Source organism: Saccopteryx leptura, chromosome 3 (genome assembly GCF_036850995.1).
Source record: "Saccopteryx leptura isolate mSacLep1 chromosome 3, mSacLep1_pri_phased_curated, whole genome shotgun sequence".
Taxonomy (NCBI): Eukaryota; Metazoa; Chordata; class Mammalia; order Chiroptera; family Emballonuridae; genus Saccopteryx; species Saccopteryx leptura.
In genome coordinates, this window is record NC_089505.1 from 39,957,541 (window position 1) to 39,978,162 (window position 20,622).

Consider the following 20,622-nt stretch of genomic DNA (forward strand, 5'->3'; position numbering starts at 1 on the left):
TTAAAAAATTCATGGAAAAATCTGTGATGACAAAATATCAAAATTTTAAATGAGGACAGGATCATTTTTACTAATTTTTCCATTTGTCTCTGGCTCTAATATAGCTTGGCAAAGAACAAGAGTGGCTTGAACTTGAATGCTATCAATGTTCAGAGCCCAAGCTTGTAACCATTGTTTGCTGATGTTTCTCAGGATACAATAAATAAATAATAGTCTAATATAACTTAAAGAACTTAAGACTGATAGTCAAAGATAATGGTGAAATCATGGAATTGGTTCTTTAGGAAGAAAGAAAAATAGACTAATTTAATTACCCTAGAATGTATAGAAATTTAAGAATCTGTATAATTTGATTTCAGAGACAGAACAAATAAAAATTTTATTTAAATTTCTTTTTATTTATTTATTTTTTTATCTTTCTGAAGCTGGAAACGGGGAGAGACAGACTCCTGCATGCACCCGACCGGAATCCACCCGGCACACCCACCAGGGGGCGACGCTCTGCCCACCAGGGGGTGATGCTCTGCCACTCCAGGGCGTTGCTCTGCCATGACCAGAGCCACTCTAGCACCTGGGGCAGAGGCCTAGGAGCCATCCCCAGCGCCCAGGCCATCCTTGCTCCAATGGAGCCTCGCTGCGGGAGGGGAAGAGAGAGACAGAGAGGAAGGAGAGGGGGAGGGGTGGAGAAGCAGATGGGCGCTTCTCCTGTGTGCCCTGGCCGGGAATCGAACCTGGGACCCCTGCACGCCAGGCTGACGCTCTACCACTGAGCCAACCGGCCAGGGCCTAAATTTCTCCTTGACTCTCTTTTTACCAAGGAATCTAAGGCAGTTTCCCCTGTATCTGGTGGTATATATTTCTGCAAGTTTCAGAAGATACAATTAAGAGTGACTTGAACACTGGAAAACGTTTCTTATCTCCTATAACGGAAGTGCTGGAAGTAGGGTGACTATTCCAAGATTGGATAATTCAATGCCTCAGCAATGTCATGGACTCAAGTTTTTTTTTTCCTTTTTAACCTTTTGCCTTTCTCAGTGAGCCTGCTACCACCCTCATGGCTATACAGTAGAGGGCTACCACAGCTCCAGGTTCTGTGATATCATACAACAAACTTCTTGTTCCTCATATTAATGGCAAAAAAAAACCTTCCCAGAATCTCTAGTCCAAAATCTTATTTTAGAACCAGATGCAAATTAATGTTTTTGTCCATTTGATAACAGTATAATATAATAGTTAGAAGTCATGCTCTGCAGGGTACAAATCAAGCTCCATCATTAGCTGTGTACCTTTATGTATATTATTTAAATTCTCTGTGCCTCAATGTTTTGAAATTTTAAACAGAGATAAAATAATATATCTACAACATTGGATTATTGGAAGAAAAAAATGAGTTAATATATGCAAAGTTCTCAGAATGGCATCTTATCAGTAATATGTACTTTAATAAGTGTTAGCTACTACTATTTTTTATGATGATCCTCACTGTAATATTTGTAATACAACTCATTGAAACAGAATAGCTAAGAAAGTACAATTACCTGAGTATTCTTAAAAAAGAAGACATTAATAAACAGTTTCATTGCATTGTATATTAGTACCACTGATATGAGTTTGATGTGATGTCTGAGAGAAGGGATAAGAATTGAGTTGAGGATCGCAATCTTATTTGTGCTATTTCTGCATCTACATCTATTTCGGTATCTATATCATCTTTTTGAAGTTGTCCACATGGCTAAAAATGAGAAGCTGATCTTAAGCCAGCAACATTGACTTCATGAAAGTAGCCTGATTTGACTATTTTAGAACCAGGCAATATACATGTCTGCAGAGTTTATATAATGCATTTAAGCATAAGGGTAATTAAACAGATATTGATTTTGTTGGATTTTATTGTTATGTTCCTCAGTGAACACTTAGAAAGAATGTGAATGGGGAAATGGTCTCAATCTACTGAGATCATAAAAAGCCCATTTGCAGTATTCTTCCATAAGATATAAAATATACTAGTGCTAAAAAGCCATAATGATGCCAGTACAATCCAGTTTCTTTCATATAATTCTTTTAAAATTCTCAATTACAATTATAAAATCCATTTATTTCCTTTCCGTAAGGTTTAATTTAACCACTCAGACTATCATATCTTGCTCACATGAAACTCTCCAGAATGTAGTAAAATAAAGACCAAAGAATAAATTTACAATGACACTGAATCCTGGAGATAGGTTTCCCTGAGACCAGAGTTTTATAACTTGTTATTTTTGAATGGATTGTGAATCTCCTGAAACAGAGTGTAATATTTAAAATTTCCTCAGCAATCTTCTCACACCCCCCCTCATCATGGTATCTTACCCATCAACATAAAAACAGAATATTTCTTTCTACTTTAACAGTGTCAACAACAGAAAAACCACTATGATTCTAGTCCTCCTATAACCATTTAGGAATCTCTGTCACTTACTTTACAATAAACTCAGTCTCTAAATTCTTCCCATTTGGTCTTGAGTGCATTCCACTGTAATTGCTCTTTGAAGATTACCAGTGTCATTCTCACTTGACCTATCGTTACGTTTGCCAGTTGATCTATCCTCCTCAAAACAATTTCTTTACTTGGTATCTATCTAGTACATCTATTACTGACACTCCTTTTCCTTCCTTTCAATCTCTCTCTCTCTCTCTCTCCCTCCCTCCCTTCCTCCCTCCCTCACTATCTCTTTATCTCTCCTTTTTAGAATCTATTGCTGGTTCTTCCCCATCTCTGACTTATTTTATCTGCTATGTTGGAGTGCTCTTGGACCAACTCTCTTGTTGATCACATTTAGTATCATGACGTTTTCTCTCTCCAACTCCCAAATTTCTATCTTCAGCAAGGACTTCCTTTTTGTAGATCATTGAGCTATACATTATGATATATTGCCACATAAATGTGTAAAAGGCAAATTGAGTTTGACAAGTCTAAAACTCAACTACTTATATACTCCCCACTCCAAATCCCTGCTTCTCTTCAGTCCTCCCCATTGTAGGCAATTGTACTTCCATTTTTCTAGTTTCTCATACCAAAAAACTTGATATTATCCTGTATCCCTCTCTTTCTCTCACATCCCGCAGCCATACTGTAAATCCATACTATTCATTCCATCTTTTAAATGACGTTTAGAATCTGACCACATCTTACTACACATACTGTTAAAACTCTGATAGAAATTACTGTAATTTTTCTCTTGATTATTGTCTTTGTCTCCTTTCTGATATTTCTATTTCTAACCTGGCATTCTTTCAATAGACAACAGAACAAATGACATTATGTAAGTTGAATCACTTTATTTCTCTTCCAGTGACTTTCTATCACAGTCAGAGTAAAAGACTAGTTTTGGAGTACTTAACCTTTAGGTAATATAATATGTTGGTTTAATTCTAGTCTCTTAAGATATCAAAGGGAAAAGAATCTCTAAAGAGCTAAAGAAGTTTTTAAAATTAAGGGAAACAGCCTGACCTGTGGTGGTGCAGTGGATAAAGCCTCGACCTGGAAATGCTGAGGTCGCCGGTTCGAAACCCTGGGCTTGCTTGGTCAAGGCACATATGGGAGTTGATGCTTCCAGCTTCTACCCCCCTTCTCTCTCTCTGTCTCTCTCTCCTCTCTCTCTCTCTCTCCTCTCTAAAATGAATAAATAAAATAAAATAAAATTAAGGGAAACAAAATCTAAGTTTTAATTACAAATTAATAAAAAATTAGGTGCAATATATACCATGAATACCATGATTCTAGATAGATCACCTCTTCAATCCAATTTTAAAGGCTATTCCTTTAAAATTTCTTCAGAGAAATTGTTATGTAATTTGAATGAGAACATTTTGAAAATCCCTAAAATGGCTAACTACTTGCATTTTTAGTCTTTAATCTGTCTTCTGTAAACACTTTATAGCTCCTAAGACATAAAAAAATGAAAGATTTATGGACTTCATTTTGTTTTCTAATTCTATTCATTAAAGTTACTAGAAGTTCAAAGACTTTTTATTTTTAGATACTAGGTTATATAACAAGAATAAGCCAGTTGAATCTAGCTGGAGCTTGATATGATCACTACTTTGACAATTTCATATTTTCCTGACTGTATCACAAATTATAATAAATGGACCTATCAGCCTTATTTTAGTCATGGCTTCTTAAATCAAGTTGGAATTTACTGTTTATCTGAAAATTTACAGAGCCATCTTCTCCATGATGCTGTTCAGTACAATATAGGCCAACCACTATTTCTTCTGTCCCTGGTCATCCATATAAACTTAGATTTTATATTAAAATTTGGATAACATTAGTATACATTATTTTAATTTATTCATATTTTTCCCCTTTGAAGCATTTATATTAATACTTCTCAAGGGCAAATTTATTTTTGGTTACTTCATTGTATTTGGACTATAGTCACCCAATAATTTTCCTCTTAATTGAATACACATGAACACTATGTCAAAGGTGGTTTGTATTTCTGAGCAGAAAAAAAAAATTACAGCCAAGAGATATTTAAATTTGTAAAATTAACATATTTACTAGTCAAAAGGACAAATAAGAAAAATTCAATTTTTCTTAATTTGAGGGGAAATTATTGTAAAATTTTCTTCTTTTAAAATTACTTTTAGCAAGTTCTATTTCCAAGATTGGCTCTGATCCTCTAAAATTCATACATCATGCTGTGGAGGATACCACGGACTGGGTCTATGGCTTCTTTTCGTTGTTGTCTGACATCATCTCGTCTGAGGGTGATGAAGAAGATGATGATGAAGGGGAAGAGGACACTGATAAAGGTATAAAGAGCATAGAGACATATCTAATTGCTAGGGCCAATATTAGATATGTGTTAAAATGGTTTACTTAAGTTTAAATGCAAATGAGAACTTGGGTCAGTCTACACTAAAATATATACTTCTAAGTGCTCATAGAGAATCAACAAGATGCCAAACACAATAAATTGGTCTCATTTGGCTTCACTTTGTAGCTTATCCGCCATCATGGCAAAGATGTCTTAATTAACTGGTGCCATTAGAATAGTATTATGGTAAAGAATTTATTTTGCACTACTACAAACCCACAGTAGAAACATATTAATAAGCTTCTTTGAGGAAAAGTAGTAGCTATTTATAAAGCTTATCCTTCGAAAATTTGAAATAACCATAAAACTAACTGTGCATATAAATGTGTTATACACATAAGTATTATTCAAATTCAAATAGTGGAAAGCAATCTTACTAAAAATCATAATCAAAAGTATATTTATTGAACCAAATGAAGGTGTAGAATTGAGGACACATTCTAAATGTCACAATTATGCAACAAATGTATATACGGTCTCATTATATTAATAAATAAGAGGAAATAACCTCAAGTCACACATAAATTGCTATTGAGTAGATGTCAAAAGAACAAAGCATTCTGAGTCTGCTTTTTAGTGACATTTTTAGGGACAACCTTAGTCATCAGACATCATGTGTTCAGCCTCGACTACCAGAAAAGCTCTTATTATTTTAGCCCTTTATATGACTTTGTCTGAATTTGTATGTGCTTGGCTTCCATGAGAAGTGGAGACGAACAATAGAAATTAATCTGATGTATAATTTGGATAACAGCCACAACTTTACTGAACTCATAAAACTCTGTCTAATTAATGTACATAAACTTTATATTTAAAACCTGAATTTGAGAAACTAGGTAATATAAAGGACTGTTATGGTCAAATATTATAGATGTTTTTAAAAATAAAAAAAAAAAGAAAATAGAAAAATAGTATCACACTATGTTGAAAGATTTTCTAATTTGCTCTTTTTGTCTTGGTTTAGGAGAAATAGAGGAACCTCCCTTGAAAAAAAAAGGTCAGTTGTTTTTACCTTTGAAACAATTTTTTTCTCTATACTAACAATTTTCAGCATGACTCAAAAGGATTTTACTTGAGTTCAGCCTTAATTTCATTTTAATGTATTTATTTCCTGATTAGATCAAGATTTATAGTTAGAAAAATACATTTTCAGTTCTTTCCAATCAAGCTGATCCCATTTTATCTCAGTTGATTAGATTGATGTCTTCTTCAGTAGATGTGTGAATCCATCTACACACAGATCAATGTGTGTAAGTTGGAATTGCAGGAAGAAGGGATGGATTCTGTAGACTTGAAAATGGCCCAAGAAGATCATGCCCATAATCTTTATTCTGCCCTGGCCGGTTGGCTCAGCAGTAGAGTGTCGGCCTGGCGTTCAGGGGACCCAGGTTCGATTCCCGGCCGGGGCACATAGGAGAAGTGCCCATTTGCTTCTCCACCCCCCTCCTTCCTCTCTGTCTCTCTCTTCCCCTCCTGCAGCCAAGGCTCCATTGGAGCAAAGATGGCCCGGGTGCTGGGGATGGCTCCTTGGCCTCTGCCCCAGGCGCTAGAGTGGCTCTGGTCACGGCGGAGCGACCCCCCAGAGGGGCAGAGCATCACCCCCTGGTGGGCAGAGCATCGCCCCTGGTGGGCGTGCTGGGTGGATCCTGGTTGGGCGCATGCGGGAGTCTGTCTGACTGTCTCTCCCCATTTCCAGCTTCAGAATAATAATAATAATAATGATAATAATAATAATAGTTATTCTAATCATGGCCAGATTTTTTTATTCTAGATTTTTATTTTTATTTTATTATTTGATTGTTTTGTTTTATTTTTATGGGACATGGTGGCTGAGATAGTGTGGAGGATAATAATCGTGGAGGCACAATTATATTCAGTCAGTATGTATCATGTACGATCCTGAAGAAGTATGGGTGTGCTTGGATGTGGTATAGAGCAGTGGTACCCAACCCCCCCGGTTGCGAACCGGTACCTGTCCATGGACCATTCGGTATGGGTCTGCAGAAAAAGAATAAATAACTTACATTATTTCCATTTTATTTATATTTAAGTCTGAATGATGTTTTATTTTTAAAAAATGACCAGATTCCCTCTGTTACATCCATCTAAGACTCACTCTTGACGCTTGTCTCGGTCACATGATACATTTATCCATCCCACCCTAAAGGCCGTCCGTGAAAATATTTTCTGACATTAAACTGGTCCGTGGCCCTAAAAAGGTTGGGGACCACTGGTATAGAGAACTGCCTTGCAAGAATTTCTGATATCCTTAGTGACTGAATGGGATGTTCATTAATTCAAAAATGCATCCAATAAGGCTAGAAAAAAGTGGTATAGGTATATGTAAGAGCCTCAGAAGGGCAGAGATTTTTGCAGGAAAGAGTAGAAATTACATCTGCAAGAGAGACAATAAAAAGCAAGGGATATTGTCCTGAGGATATCTGGTGTGACAGAGAAAATGTCAATACGTAAGTCAGACTGGGCGCAATTGCAATGTTTTAATTATTGCTGCATATTTAGCAGCAATATCTTGGGAATATTTATCCTACAGAAGATCTTGTTGGCTTCTTTTGCTAACTCCCTACAAGAATTGTGCATACAAACAGTGAGATACAAATTTGGAGTTTCAGTATTGCATGAACAGATGATGATCACTTCACTATATGAGGTAAAATCCACTGTGTATATTAATTTGGAAAATATAAATTTGTCCAACCAAAGAGAGCTAAACCAGAGAAACACACTATGACAGTCTTCAAAAAATAAGAATGGTCAGGAAGCTATGGAGAGGAGAAAAGACAAGTTTCTTGACTCACAAAATCCAGGATGAAAAGCCAAAAACCTAGGACAAACTAGCAATCAAATCTAGGTTTAAAGATTCTAGATTAGCTTCTTTGAGGACAGAAGCATAGTCTTTTTATATATGATCTCCAGTGCTTAGTACCTAGAACATAGCCAAAGTTTAAACTAATTAGTTACTTGTCATAATCTGGAAATAATAGCTTGTGTATGTTTATTCTAATTGGATATAAAAAAGAAAAAAACAAAAAAATGTTTTCTTACTTACACTTATAAATTAAATTTTACAAGAATATCATATTTGCCAAGTCAATATCTAGCATTTAATAAAGAATCTGTTCTATTCTTTTGATTAGATTTTCCCAGTGGAATTATTTAAAATTAAGCTGTTTAATTATTGATTCTTAAATTATTGTCTTGATTCATCAAATCAACAGTAAAACTGCTAGAGTTATTTAGAATTCTTTTTTTTTTAATAAATTTTTATTAATGTTAATGGGATGACATTAATAAATCAGGGTACATATATTCAAAGAAAACATGTCTAGGTTATCTTGTCATTAAATTATGTTGCATACCCCTCGCCCAGAGTCAGATTGTCCTCCGTCACCCTCTATCTAGTTTTTTTTTCTGTGCCCCTCCCCCTCCCCCTAACTCTCTCCCTCCCTCCCTCCTGCGTCCTCCCTCCCCCCACCCCTGGTAACCACCACACTCTTGTCCATGTCTCTTAGTCTCGTTCTTATGTTCCACCAATGTATGGAAGCATGTAGTTCTTGTTTTTTTTCTGATTTACTTATTTCACTCCGTATAATGTTATCAAGATCCCACCATTTTGCTGTAAATGATCTGATGTCATCATTTCTTATGGCTGAGTAGTATTCCATAGTGTATATGTGCCACATCTTCTTTATCCAGTCTTCTATTGAAGGGCGAGTTATTTAGAATTCTTTAAAAAATGTCTGTAACACTCACTAGTTAAAACACATTAAGGGATATATGTGTTTAAAATCATGTACACTAATATATTTTTGAAGAATTAGTAGAAGGAGAATTGATTTGAAAATCATATGAACATATTTTCTTAATGTTATTTACAAAATTACATGAGAAAATGGACATTTAAGAAAACATTTATGTACTCTATCTTGGGCACAGAAGCTACATAATTAAAAACATTAGCTGAAGTGGACTAAAGAAAAGATATTTTATTACAATTTATTTACTATTTATTTATTTTTATTTATTTATTTATTTTTATGTGAGAGGAAGATAGACAGAGAAACAGATTCTCGCATGTGCCCCACTCAGCGGGCTCAGATGATCTGCCCATATGGGTTGTTCATTGCTTGGCAACTGAGCTATTTTTAGTGCCTGAGGTAGAGGCTCTACTGAGCCATCCTTAGTGTCCAGGGTCAACTTGCTGGAACCAATTGATCCATGGCTGCTGGAAAGGAAGAGAGAGAGAGAGAGAGAGAGAGAGAGAGAGAAAGGAGAGGGGGAGGGCTGGAGAAGCAGATGGTCACTTCTCCTGTGTGCCCTGACCAGGAATTGAACTTGGGACATCCACATGTCTGGCCAACACTCTACCACTGTGCCAAACAGCCAGGGCTTAATTTTTTATTTATGAACTTTTATAGAGTCATGGAGGAATGGGAATTGTAAAGAAATGTGTAATATTTTATAAATGATTTCTAATACTTATTCCTCATTTAAAAGCATATTTTAATATTATTATTGAGAAAGAGATGTTATGAGCTTGTCTTTATTTTATGATGGATTATGCTACATATTTTTATGTTTACAAATTGTAGTCCATTAAGTATTATTTTCAAAATCTAAAATACTTGTCTCTAGAAACATTTGATCTTTATTTGTCTAAATTACTCTTTATTAATGTCTGTAGCAATATTCTTTCTCATTCAGATATATTAAATAATTAGCTACATAACATTACTAAATTATAAGACAATACATTATCCATTCAACTACCTTCTGTCTATATGAAGCATTTTATGTAGAGGCACTTAGAAGTGTTAGTTAAATTTGTACAGTTATTGCTATTTTTACCAAAATAAAGATTCAACCATATAGTTATTTATGGGTAAAGTTACAGTTCTAATTTGAGTGATTAACTTATGTTGTTCTATATAAATATAGTTTTAGGGTATTAGATATAGTATTTAGTGTCTTTATATTATTTTTGCATATTTATTTTTCAGCTTATCAAAATTTTAAAATATTAAATTCTATTACCAAACACTCCATCATGAGGTTCCACATGGCTGAAACATTATAAAATTTTATATTTTTAGTATATAATTATATGTATAAGGATAATAATCAAAAACCATTGCAAATCCCATTTCCTGGAAAAGTGATGTGCTGTGTATGGTAGGTGTGCCTTGTTTATCTGGAACAGTCTTCTTGGATAGCATTCTTCATATGAGGGCATATACATCATGAATATGTTAACACTGCACTTTCTGACTGATACAGAAGTGCAGATAGCGTTGAAAGAACCAAATTGCATTTGTATGCCTTCCTAAAATTGATCTGCCTGAGACCATATACATGGATATGATAATATTCCTTCTATTTTACAAAATAAAATACCCTCCTCCCATTCCCAAACTTCTAGAATGCTAACCAAAAACAACCATTGGCCTTCCATGCCCTGTCCTGCTTACATCTATCTGCTAAAGAAGCATTGTGTTGATATGCACATTTTGTGTCACTATGGGATGTCCCGAAGTCAGAAATATGGTAGAGTGGGGTGATCAGTGCAATGACAAATTTCATTTGATACCTTGGCCTTACATTTAGCTGAATCATGTGAAAGAGCGCATTGTTTTTGAGGGAGAAACTCATGAAAGCAAGCAAAAAGAGTATCATTAGGAAATAAAAATAAAACCTAAAAATGGCTTATAAAAGTTTAAAATAAGCAACTTTTTAGTTATTCTCAACATTTGTTACTAATAAGTATCCTTGGCTTAAAAGAGAGCACTTTGAAACAACTGAAGCAGTGTAGGTTAGTGACATTGACTCTCTTAAATATAACTGAGATATTTTCTGAGACAATGAAGCTTAAGGATGCAATGAATAAAGCCATAGATGCCACTTATCTGTGATTCATTTCAGATTAAATTTGTATTGTTCAAAAGTGAATTTAAAACATACTTAATGTAATTATGTTCTAAAATATTTAATTTACCATAATTTAATTATAGTCAAACCACATCATATTTCATTTAATAGAAAATGCTTAGTATTTTGAGCCTCATATTGACAAAAATTAAATTATATACTACTTGCAGAACCAATTCACTAATACATACAAATATATATATATACAGTACATTATATATAATTTATTCATTTAGCCATAAACATAAAAAATATTTAAAACTTTATGCATCTTATAAAGAGATACCTTTTTAATAAAATTTTGCTTTTTATGTTTTATAACTTTTTATGAAAATTTGTAAGACTCCTATAATCAAAGGATATGAAGGAAATTTTAAAATTTCAAAATATACATATTTTTTTGCTAGAAAAGTATGATGGTGTAATAAATAAAAATATATAGTCCCAGAATAAAGTTTTGTACAATGAAAATATTGAATAAAAGAGATAAGGAAAATATGTAAAATTTTAATATTTTTAAAAGAGCTTGCTGTCTTATGAATATTATAAATTGATAATAAAGAGCTTCAAAATATAGTCAATTCTGATTTTTAAATAAATCTAATTTTAAAAAGGATATAGCAATTTTATTTTTAAATGTCAAATTTTACAATAATCTGTAAATTATATGCAACTTTTTAAATTATGATAAGATATTTTAGAAGTTACCTTCAAAATATGGAAGATGCAGAGTTTTGCAAAATATTTGAGATTGTCAAAGGCAAAAACTGAAGTCAGTTTAATAAAAATGAATGTTTTCTCTTTTTTTGGATAACCTTAAGACCCCGAGAACAGAGCATGGAGGCCCAGCGTTCCATCACGGTCAGCGACCTGTGTCCTTAGATCATCACTGTTTAGGGACACTGGCACATTTTATCCTTTCAACAAATGTATTTTTCAATAATTTTTTATTTTATTTTTTTTGACAGAGACATAGAGAGAGAATCAGAGAGAGGAACAGAAAGGGACAGATGACAGGAAGGGAGAGAGATGAGAAACTTCAGTTCTTCATTGCAGTTCCTTAGTTGTTCATTGATTGCTTTCTAATATGTGCCTTTACTGGAGGCTACAGCAGACCAAGTGAGCCCTTACTCAAGCCAGTGACCTTGGGCTCAAGCCAGCGGTCATGTCTATGATCCCATGCTCAAGCCAGATGGGCCCATGCTCAAGCTGGTGACCTCGGGGTTTTGAACCAAGTCCTCTGTGTCCCAGTCCAATGCTCTATCCATTGCGCCACTGTCTGGTCAGGCTATTTATCAATAAATTTTTAATTGTTTTTATGTACCAAACAATTTATAAGTCTTTGCTTACAACATTATTAAAAGCTGATAGTGTTAGTTTGTTAAATAAGACAGTAAATAAATAATTATAATAAATTTTTACATGGTATTGTTAATAAAGTTAATTATCCATTACTAATATCAGAATCAATGGAACACTGGATACTATAGCCAAGAAAATTAAAAGTAAACAGCTCACCTTATTTAAAATAGCGCACTGAAAAGACCATTATTCAAGATTTTGATAAATAAATGATCAGTTGATATAGTAAGTGAGATAAAACAGTTTGACCACTGCATATTTGATAATGATAAGGATGATTATGTGAGGTGATCATATGCAAACTGAACAAATAAGGATGAATTGCAAATACGTAAACTCTAATTTTCAAAAAACCTATTTTTAATTCTCTTAGTTATTCATAAATGTTCCAAGTCAAAATTAAAACCAGGTTCATCAAATATACACACACAGAACTCAGTATTCTTAAAACAAAGTTAAATGTCTAGTCATCATAAGCATCTTAAGATTTTTATATTTCTTTTTAAAATAAAGTACTGGTTTCTAAGACATTTAATATGATTTTGCTTTCAAATTTCTCTATTAATATTTAAGTGATGCTGACTTCTCAGTTTGGGTAAACAGCCACAGAAAGTGTAATTCTTTAGTGGATATATAGCTTAAAAAATTTTTTTGTACTAATATTTCCAAGTACAGCATGATGGATGTCTTTATCTTCTTTTATAATTTATTCTTAAACATCAACCTATAATAAGTTTATACAAAAATAATTATTATGGCATTTATGTTCTTTAAAATATATAATTTTAGGAGACAATAATAGGCTCTTAAAAATTAATTTTATATTGTTGTTTCCTGACATCTATTTTATTTATTTAATTAATTGTGTTTACATAGATTCTAGGGTCACCCCGAATGTACTCCCCCTCCCCCTATTCCCCTCAACATCTCCCTTGCCCCCCTCCTTACAGTGCCCTCCCTCCTTTTCTTCAGGTTTATCCCATCCTATCATCCCCTTTCCCTCTGTCCTCTTTTCCTCTGGTCCCTTTGATCCCTCCTCTGTCTCAGTTCCCTTCCTCAATTCTCATTATTCCTTGGATTTCTCAAATGAGTGAGGTCATATGATATTTTTCTTTTTCTGCCTGGTTTATTTCATTCAACATAATAGTTTCCAGTCCCTCCATATTGTTGCAAAAGGTAATATTTCCTTCTTTTTCATAGCCCCATAGTATTCCATTGTATATATGTACCACAGTTTTTAATCCACTCATCCACTGATGAACAACACACGATAGGTGGTGGTGAGGATGTGGAGAAAGGGGAACCCTCCTGCACTGCTAGTGGGAATGCAGACTGGTGCAGCCACTGTGGAAAACAGTATAGAGATTCCTCAAAAATTAAAAATAGAACTGCCCTTTGATCCTGACATCTAGTTTTAAAGTTAAGAAAGAATATCTTTAGTCATTCATAGGTTTGCTCATGGTTTTTTGGGAGGGAAAAGCTGGTCTTTAAATAGGGGCATGATATCCTTATGTGTTAAATCATCTCTTGGCTGGAGGAAACACCAGAGACTTCTCTGCATTATGTCAAATTTCATTGCTTCCTAACTCCTTGCTCTTTGAAATAAGTTTGAACAGGACTCAAATACAAAGGTTGCTCTTCTGTAAGATTATACCTGACACGTCAATGGCAAAGAAAGTGTCTCTTCTCTACTTAGAGCAAAACAAATTACATTCTCCTTATAGTTGTGTTTTTAAATTACCCTAAATCTTCTTAGGTCAAAAAGAGCCCAATAAATGTAAAATCAGTTTTTTTATTGTGTATTTTTCTCACTTTATTGAAATCCACAATAGCTTATTGCAGTCAGGGTAAATAAGAAAAAGTCAGGACATCTGAGCATCATAAATATTCAAGACTTTAGGATTAAGCCATTCAGAAGATTGCATCGAGTCATCGGGAGTAAGATAGATGGACAAATTCCCTTGCCAGAGATTTTGTTGCATCCATCTTTTCTGGCAGCTTCAGTGGTTTACACAAGGCTGAACTTTAAGTGTCCAAAATAATGGTGAGTGAGGAAAGGAGGTAGAATGGAAAGGTGACTAAGCCTGTTAAAATTCATAGCCTCAGAATATTGGTTACTAGGTTGGTCCTAGTTACATTGTTAAGAAGATACGTTTATTTTTGGATCTCTCTAAATAAGTCTAGATCAGAGCTCAGCTTAGTAACTGCACTGTTGCATATTGTCCTGAGGTTGGGCAGGAACTCAGTGCTTTCCTCTCTGCTTTTCTTTCCTAGTATTGATCAGATCAAGGGTGGCAGGGTAACAAAGCCGAGAGAGAACAGACAGTGTGCTTGGAGGTGGGCTTCAGAATGAAAATGGCTGCAGACAGGTAATAGCAAATGTTGGAGAGGCTGTGGAGAAAAAGGAACCCTCATACACTGTTGATGGGAATGTAAAGTAGTACAACCATTATGGAAGAAAGTATGGTGGTTCCTCAAAAAACTGAAAATAGAACTACCTTATGACCCAGCAATCCCTCTACTGGGTATATACCCCAAAAACTCAGAAACATTGATACGTAAAGACACATGCAGCCCCATGTTCATTGCAGCATTGTTCACAGTGGCCAGGACATGGAAACAACCAAAAATCCCGTCAATAGATGACTGGATAAAGAAGATGTGGCACATATACACTATGGAATACTACTCAGCCATAAGAAATGATGACATCGGATCATTCACAGCAAAATGGTGGGATCTTGATAACATTTTACGGAGTGAAATAAGTAAATCAGAAAAAACCAGGAACTGCATTATTCCATACGTAGTTGGGACATAAAAGTGAAACTAAGAGACATTGATAAGAGTGTGGTGGTTACGGGGGGGAGGGGGGAATGGGAGAGGGAAAGGGGGAGGGGGAGGGGCACAAAGAAAACAAGATAGAAGGTGACAGAGGACAATCTGACTTTGGGTGATGGGTATGCAACATAATTGAACGACAAGATAACCTGGACTTGTTATCTTTGAATATATGTATCCTGATTTATTGATGTCACCCCATTAAAAAAATAAAATTATTAAAAATAATAATGATAATAAAAAATAAAATAAAATGCTAGGGTTAATAATCAAAAAAAAAAAAAAAAGAAAAGAAAATGGCTGCAGCTGTAGTGAATTCTGAATCCACGGTGTCAGGCAACTTTAGTACCATGTGCTACTAAAAAGAGCCTGTCGCCATCAAGGCAAGGAATTTAGAACCAAGATGATGCAAATATAGTGGGTAAATCCAGAGCCTGAAGGGACAGGCCAAAGGAAGCAATAGATCAGACCTCCGCGTTGTCATGGGAAATAAAAAGGCTGTCTGAGACAACTCAGCTCAGGCCCAACCATTTTAAGTAGTTCTTGTTAGAGCAAGAATAAACTCTGCTTCTGAATTTTTACCTGTAAGTAAAATTGTATAAGTAATTGAGATGTGTAAGAATGGACAGCCGTTAGGTGTGATGAATTCCAGACTCTTGTTTTTCCAGCTCTGTATGTTTCTGTTGGGCGGATAAAATGTATTATGCTCACTTTGTTAAAGATGCCATCGCCCAGGTGATATTAATGTGTGTTGGAGGCAGACAGGATCATTGTAGCCTGGGGCTTGGTTTTGGGATTAAGCCTCTCCCACCCATCTTGATGTGGGGTGGTACAATCCAATCATGCCTCAGAGAAGTGACTTTGTATTAGAGACTTCCCTGTTATGTATATTGGATTAAGGGTTTGGATTTCTACACTATAAAATGGGGACGGAACGAGAGTTTGGGCTCTTAGTTCCTGGGATTAGCATTAGAGAGCAGAGCAGAGAAAGGCCACGTGGAGGAGGCCAGGAGAAGCAGCCAAGATGGCAGAGTGTTGAGTGAGATGCCAGTTCGTGTAGAGTTTGTATCTGGGATAAGGAAGGAGATGGGGAACTGAGGAGAATAAGGCTGGTGAGCTAGAAACCTTTGATTCTAGGAAACTCGGATAAGTCAGTGGCTTTGTGAGCACTGAGTGTGACTGGGTTTTGGAGCCCAGTGTGTATTTTTACTTGCTCGCCGGGTGCAAGCTAGAATTAAAGAAAATGGCCTATCAGTTTTTGGCTCCATTGTTTCTTTGCCGACTGTCCGAATCCAATGCGAACCTGCATGGGCCAGAAGGCTGCTGTGATAGTGGCACTGGCCGTGCCTGCTGGCTTTACAGTTTCCTTTCTCAAAATCTTGAAAAACTAAGCTTCTGCTTATATACAAATGCCTTAACATGTTACTTATTCCAGATTATGTATTTTCATTTAGAATAATTTGCTGCAAAATAAAATTTAAAAAAAGCAAAATGGAAAACTTACCAGTGGTTCTCAACTCTGTGCATCAGATTCAAATGATGTTTTCATTAGAATTATTTTGTTCACAAAAGACCAAAATGCATTTCAATTTGGCTTAGTAGAAGAGGCTTTATTGCTTTAATTGGCTGAAAGATACAAGAGTAAAACTGGCTTCAGGGATGTCTAGGATACAGGTTTTGTTATAAGGTCATTAGCATATCCTCTCTCTTTGCTCCTGACCTTGTTTGTCCACCTGCTTCTGCTTAATTCTCAGGCAGCTTATTCTCTCCTGCTGGCAGTTATGATCAGCAGAAGCGTGAGGCCAATATATTTTTACTTTAGCAACTCAGGACAGAAGCCTATGCTCCTTCCCAAGAATTTCAACAAAACCAATGTGTTTAACGTTCCTTGATTGGTATTGCAACTCAAAGCAGGCTCCATGGCACAGCCAAATTAGCATCTTCTGAGAGTGATTTAGAAATGCAGAACCAGGCTCCACCTAGACCGAATCAGAATCTGCATGTAAAGAAGATCCCTAGGTGAGTCATATGCACATTAAAATTTGAGAAACATCAGAGACAGTAGTTCTGACTGTGGTTCTAAAACCACCTGAGAGCTTATTCAAATTGGAGAGCTCTAAAAGTTTCCTCACCATGACAGACTACAGTAATTGATTAAGTTTGGACTGCAGCTCAGGAAAATTTTAAAATCTCCCTAGATGGTTGTGATGAACAGCCACATTGATCTGGTCTAGTATATCATACAATGTGAAACACAAATACTAACATAACATACTAACACTATCAAAAGTTTATCTAAATCTTAAATTGCACCAGTAATTATCTTATAAAGGTATTATTTGTAATCATTTCCACCTCTGCCTGGTTTATGAACATGTGCATAATAAATCTCATTTTATAGTGGAGAATATAAAATTTGAAGAGGATAATTGATTAATCTGAGATTACTAAATTAATAGCAAAAATGAAATTTAAAAAATTTATATTTATTTAATATTTGTAGAGGTCAATCATATGCAGTGTTGAAACTACTATTTTTATTTGTTTAGTTTAGCTTATTTTATGAAATTTACCAATGACTCACACCTAACAAAATAAAGGTCCAAACCATTTTTATGTTTATGTTATTCACCATTCCTAAAGGAAATTTTCCTCAATGTTTGCCTATCACTATATATAAAGAGTATGACCACTGAATCACAAACATGAGGGAAAATATTTCTCCTTATTTTCTTCAGAAATAGTGGTGGTCGGTGGTATACTTTACTCAAAATTTTGTTTACTAATATAACAGAAACATTATCAGAAAATTATGGAAAATATAAAGACCCATATACCATTTGATATGTTAATCAAAAATAGTTAGGATTTTGGCCCTGGCTGGTTGGCTCAGCGGTAGAGCGTCGGCCTAGCATGCGGAGGACCCGGGTTCGATTCCCGGCCAGGGCACACAGGAGAAGCGCCCATTTGCTTCTCCACCCCTCCGCCGCACTTTCCTCTCTGTCTCTCTCTTCCCCTCCCGCAGCCAAGGCTCCATTGGAGCAAAGATGGCCCGGGCGCTGGGGATGGCTCTGTGGCCTCTGCCCCAGGCGCTAGAGTGGCTCTGGTCGCAATATGGTGACGCCCAGGATGGGCAGAGCATCGCCCCCTGGTGGGCAGAGCGTCGCCCTATGGTGGGCGTGCCGGGTGGATCCCGGTCGGGCGCATGCAGGAGTCTGTCTGACTGTCTCTCCCCGTTTCCAGCTTCAGAAATTTTTAGAAAATAAAAAAGACGAAAAAAAAAAAAAAAAAAATAGTTAGGATTTTATAAAATATATCTCCTTAGTATTCCTTAATTAGTCACTAAAAAGATACAAGTATTTGCTTGGTTATGTATCATAATTAAACTTTTGAATCCTACTCACAATTTGCAAAAATCTTATATCTAAATATTCTATGTTCAAATGAATAATTTGAATTTTTAATATTAAAATAAGAAAAATGGTAAGTGAGCATTTTATTTAATCTGGAACTTGTGAGATATATATAGAAAACATAATAATAAAAGGCATTCTTTGAAATTCACAATCCTCAAAATAATTTAATAAACGGTTGTCATCTAAAAGAATCAAGATGGTTGTCTTGGTGACAGAGATGATGATCTTTTTAAGCTTCTTGAGTCTGTCATTTCAAAATGTTGATTGATAATATTTTTTATTTATTAAAGATGTATCATATTGATAGAGAAAAATTATATGCTTTAAACCAGTGGTCCCCAACCTTTTTTGGGCCACGAACCGGTTTAATGTCAGAAAATATTTTCACGGACCGGCCTTTAGGGTGGGATGGATAAATGTATCACGTGACCGAGACAAGCATTAAGAGTGAGTCTTAGACGGATGTAACAGAGGGAATCTGGTCATTTTTTAAAAATAAAACATCATTCAGACTTAAATATAAATAAAACAGAAATAATGTAAGTTATTTATTCTTTCTCTGCGGACCGGTACCAAATGGCCCATGGACCAATACCGGTCCGCAGCCCGGGGGTTGGGGACCACTGCTTTAAACTGACCATATAAGTCTTAAACAAAATCATAAACTACTTACTCAACAATAAGCTTTGTTATGATTGTAAGTAGATAAAATTATTCACCATAAGCAAAATGCATATAACAAAATAATTCAGAAAGACATCACTACAAAATAAACTTATTCTTAAGAATCATTTAGCACAACCTGTTTTCACTAATGTTAGTCTCATTGATTGCTGTTGCTAGTGATCTTTTCATTTTCAGTACCCATGGCCTCTCTTTCCAAGTTATATATGAAAAAATTGAGCTCAGAGAGTCTTGGAAAAACCTATTGGTGCGTGATTGCCATTGGCAACATTGGAGACACAGAGTTTAGATGAACACTATTTGATAAAAGTAAATAGCTTAAAGATGAAGGAAGGAGAACCAAGCCAGTGAAACAAATCTTTACTTCTAATTTGGAGACATTTTAAAGATTTTATCTATTTCAGTGGTTTTCAACCTTTCTCATCTCATGGCACACAAAAGCTAATTACTAAAAGTCTGTGACACACCAAAAGAAATGTATTATAATTTTTGCTAATCTGACAAAAATGAATACATATAGTTTTAATTCTTCACACTGGACAGCTATTGTTCACTGTTGTCATTTCTTTATTTGACAATCTAAGGGAAAAGATGTCAGTACCCTGATTAAATAGTCAGATGTTGCATGTTTTAAAAATTCTTGTGGCACGACGGTGTGCTCTTACAGCACTCCCATTTAAAATCTCCGATCTATTGATTAAGTTTATGTTCCTGTGGAACATGCAGCGCCCACTATGAGACTAGATAACTCTTTATTACATCTAAAAGTTCTAATTTGGGCCACCAAGAAAATCTTGGACCTTGTAAACCACCAAACAATCTTTAAACTTTACTGCTAATAAAATGGTTTATGATTCTTACCAGTATCTGGTGCTTAGACTTCTACTTAGGGACATTGGACTCTAACCTAATTACAAAGCACATATATTTGGAGGTAAATTGTAACTCCTCTGACCTTCTTCTTTGTCCCCATGTCCAGGATTGGTTCATATTCAAGTGAATTGTTCTTAAAATGTGTCATGGTATCAATTTTATGCTGTCATACAGTGCTGTTATTTTACAAAAAGTAGAAACATTCACCTCTATATGGAAATTGTTAAATAACTAGAAGTTAGTGTTAATATAAGAAATTTTTATATATTTTTGAAATTTGCTGAAAACCACGAGGCAATAAATTTCTACTTTATTGATTTAAATATTTTAAATTTATTTTGTATTCTTATACAAATAGCTCGTAGCTGACAAGAGCTATTGAGACAGTAAGAAATCAGGCATCACCTGCTTATGGGAAAAATATCCTTCTGAAGTCTAAATTGGTAGCTGTTGTTACTCAGTTGGACAAGTGCCTGAATGGTCATCATTTCCTGGCTGAAGCGTAAGGAGAGAGAACTGGCACATTGTGTAGAGGATTTACTGGATTCTTCAGACATCTGATAGCCATAGACGGTGACACTAGTGATGGAATCCAATCCCCAAAGAAAATGCAATGTGGCAATACAACATTAAGAGAG

At 35.2% G+C, this 20,622-nt stretch overlaps 1 protein-coding gene across 17 annotated transcripts in view; it reads left to right on the forward strand.

The window, feature by feature from the left end:
* The window catches only part of TRDN (triadin), a 415,240-nt gene that overhangs the window by 76,228 nt on the left and 318,390 nt on the right, over positions 1-20,622 (forward strand). For all 17 annotated transcript variants that reach the window (XR_010750049.1, XR_010750050.1, XR_010750051.1 and 14 more), the window contains exons 3-4: positions 4,636-4,800; positions 5,830-5,862. Coding sequence is in view for 14 of the 17 variants with exons in the window: in XM_066373320.1 (XP_066229417.1) it covers positions 4,636-4,800; positions 5,830-5,862 (198 nt within the window). In the remaining 3 variants the exon portion in view is untranslated. The remainder of the gene's footprint in view (positions 1-4,635; positions 4,801-5,829; positions 5,863-20,622) is intronic.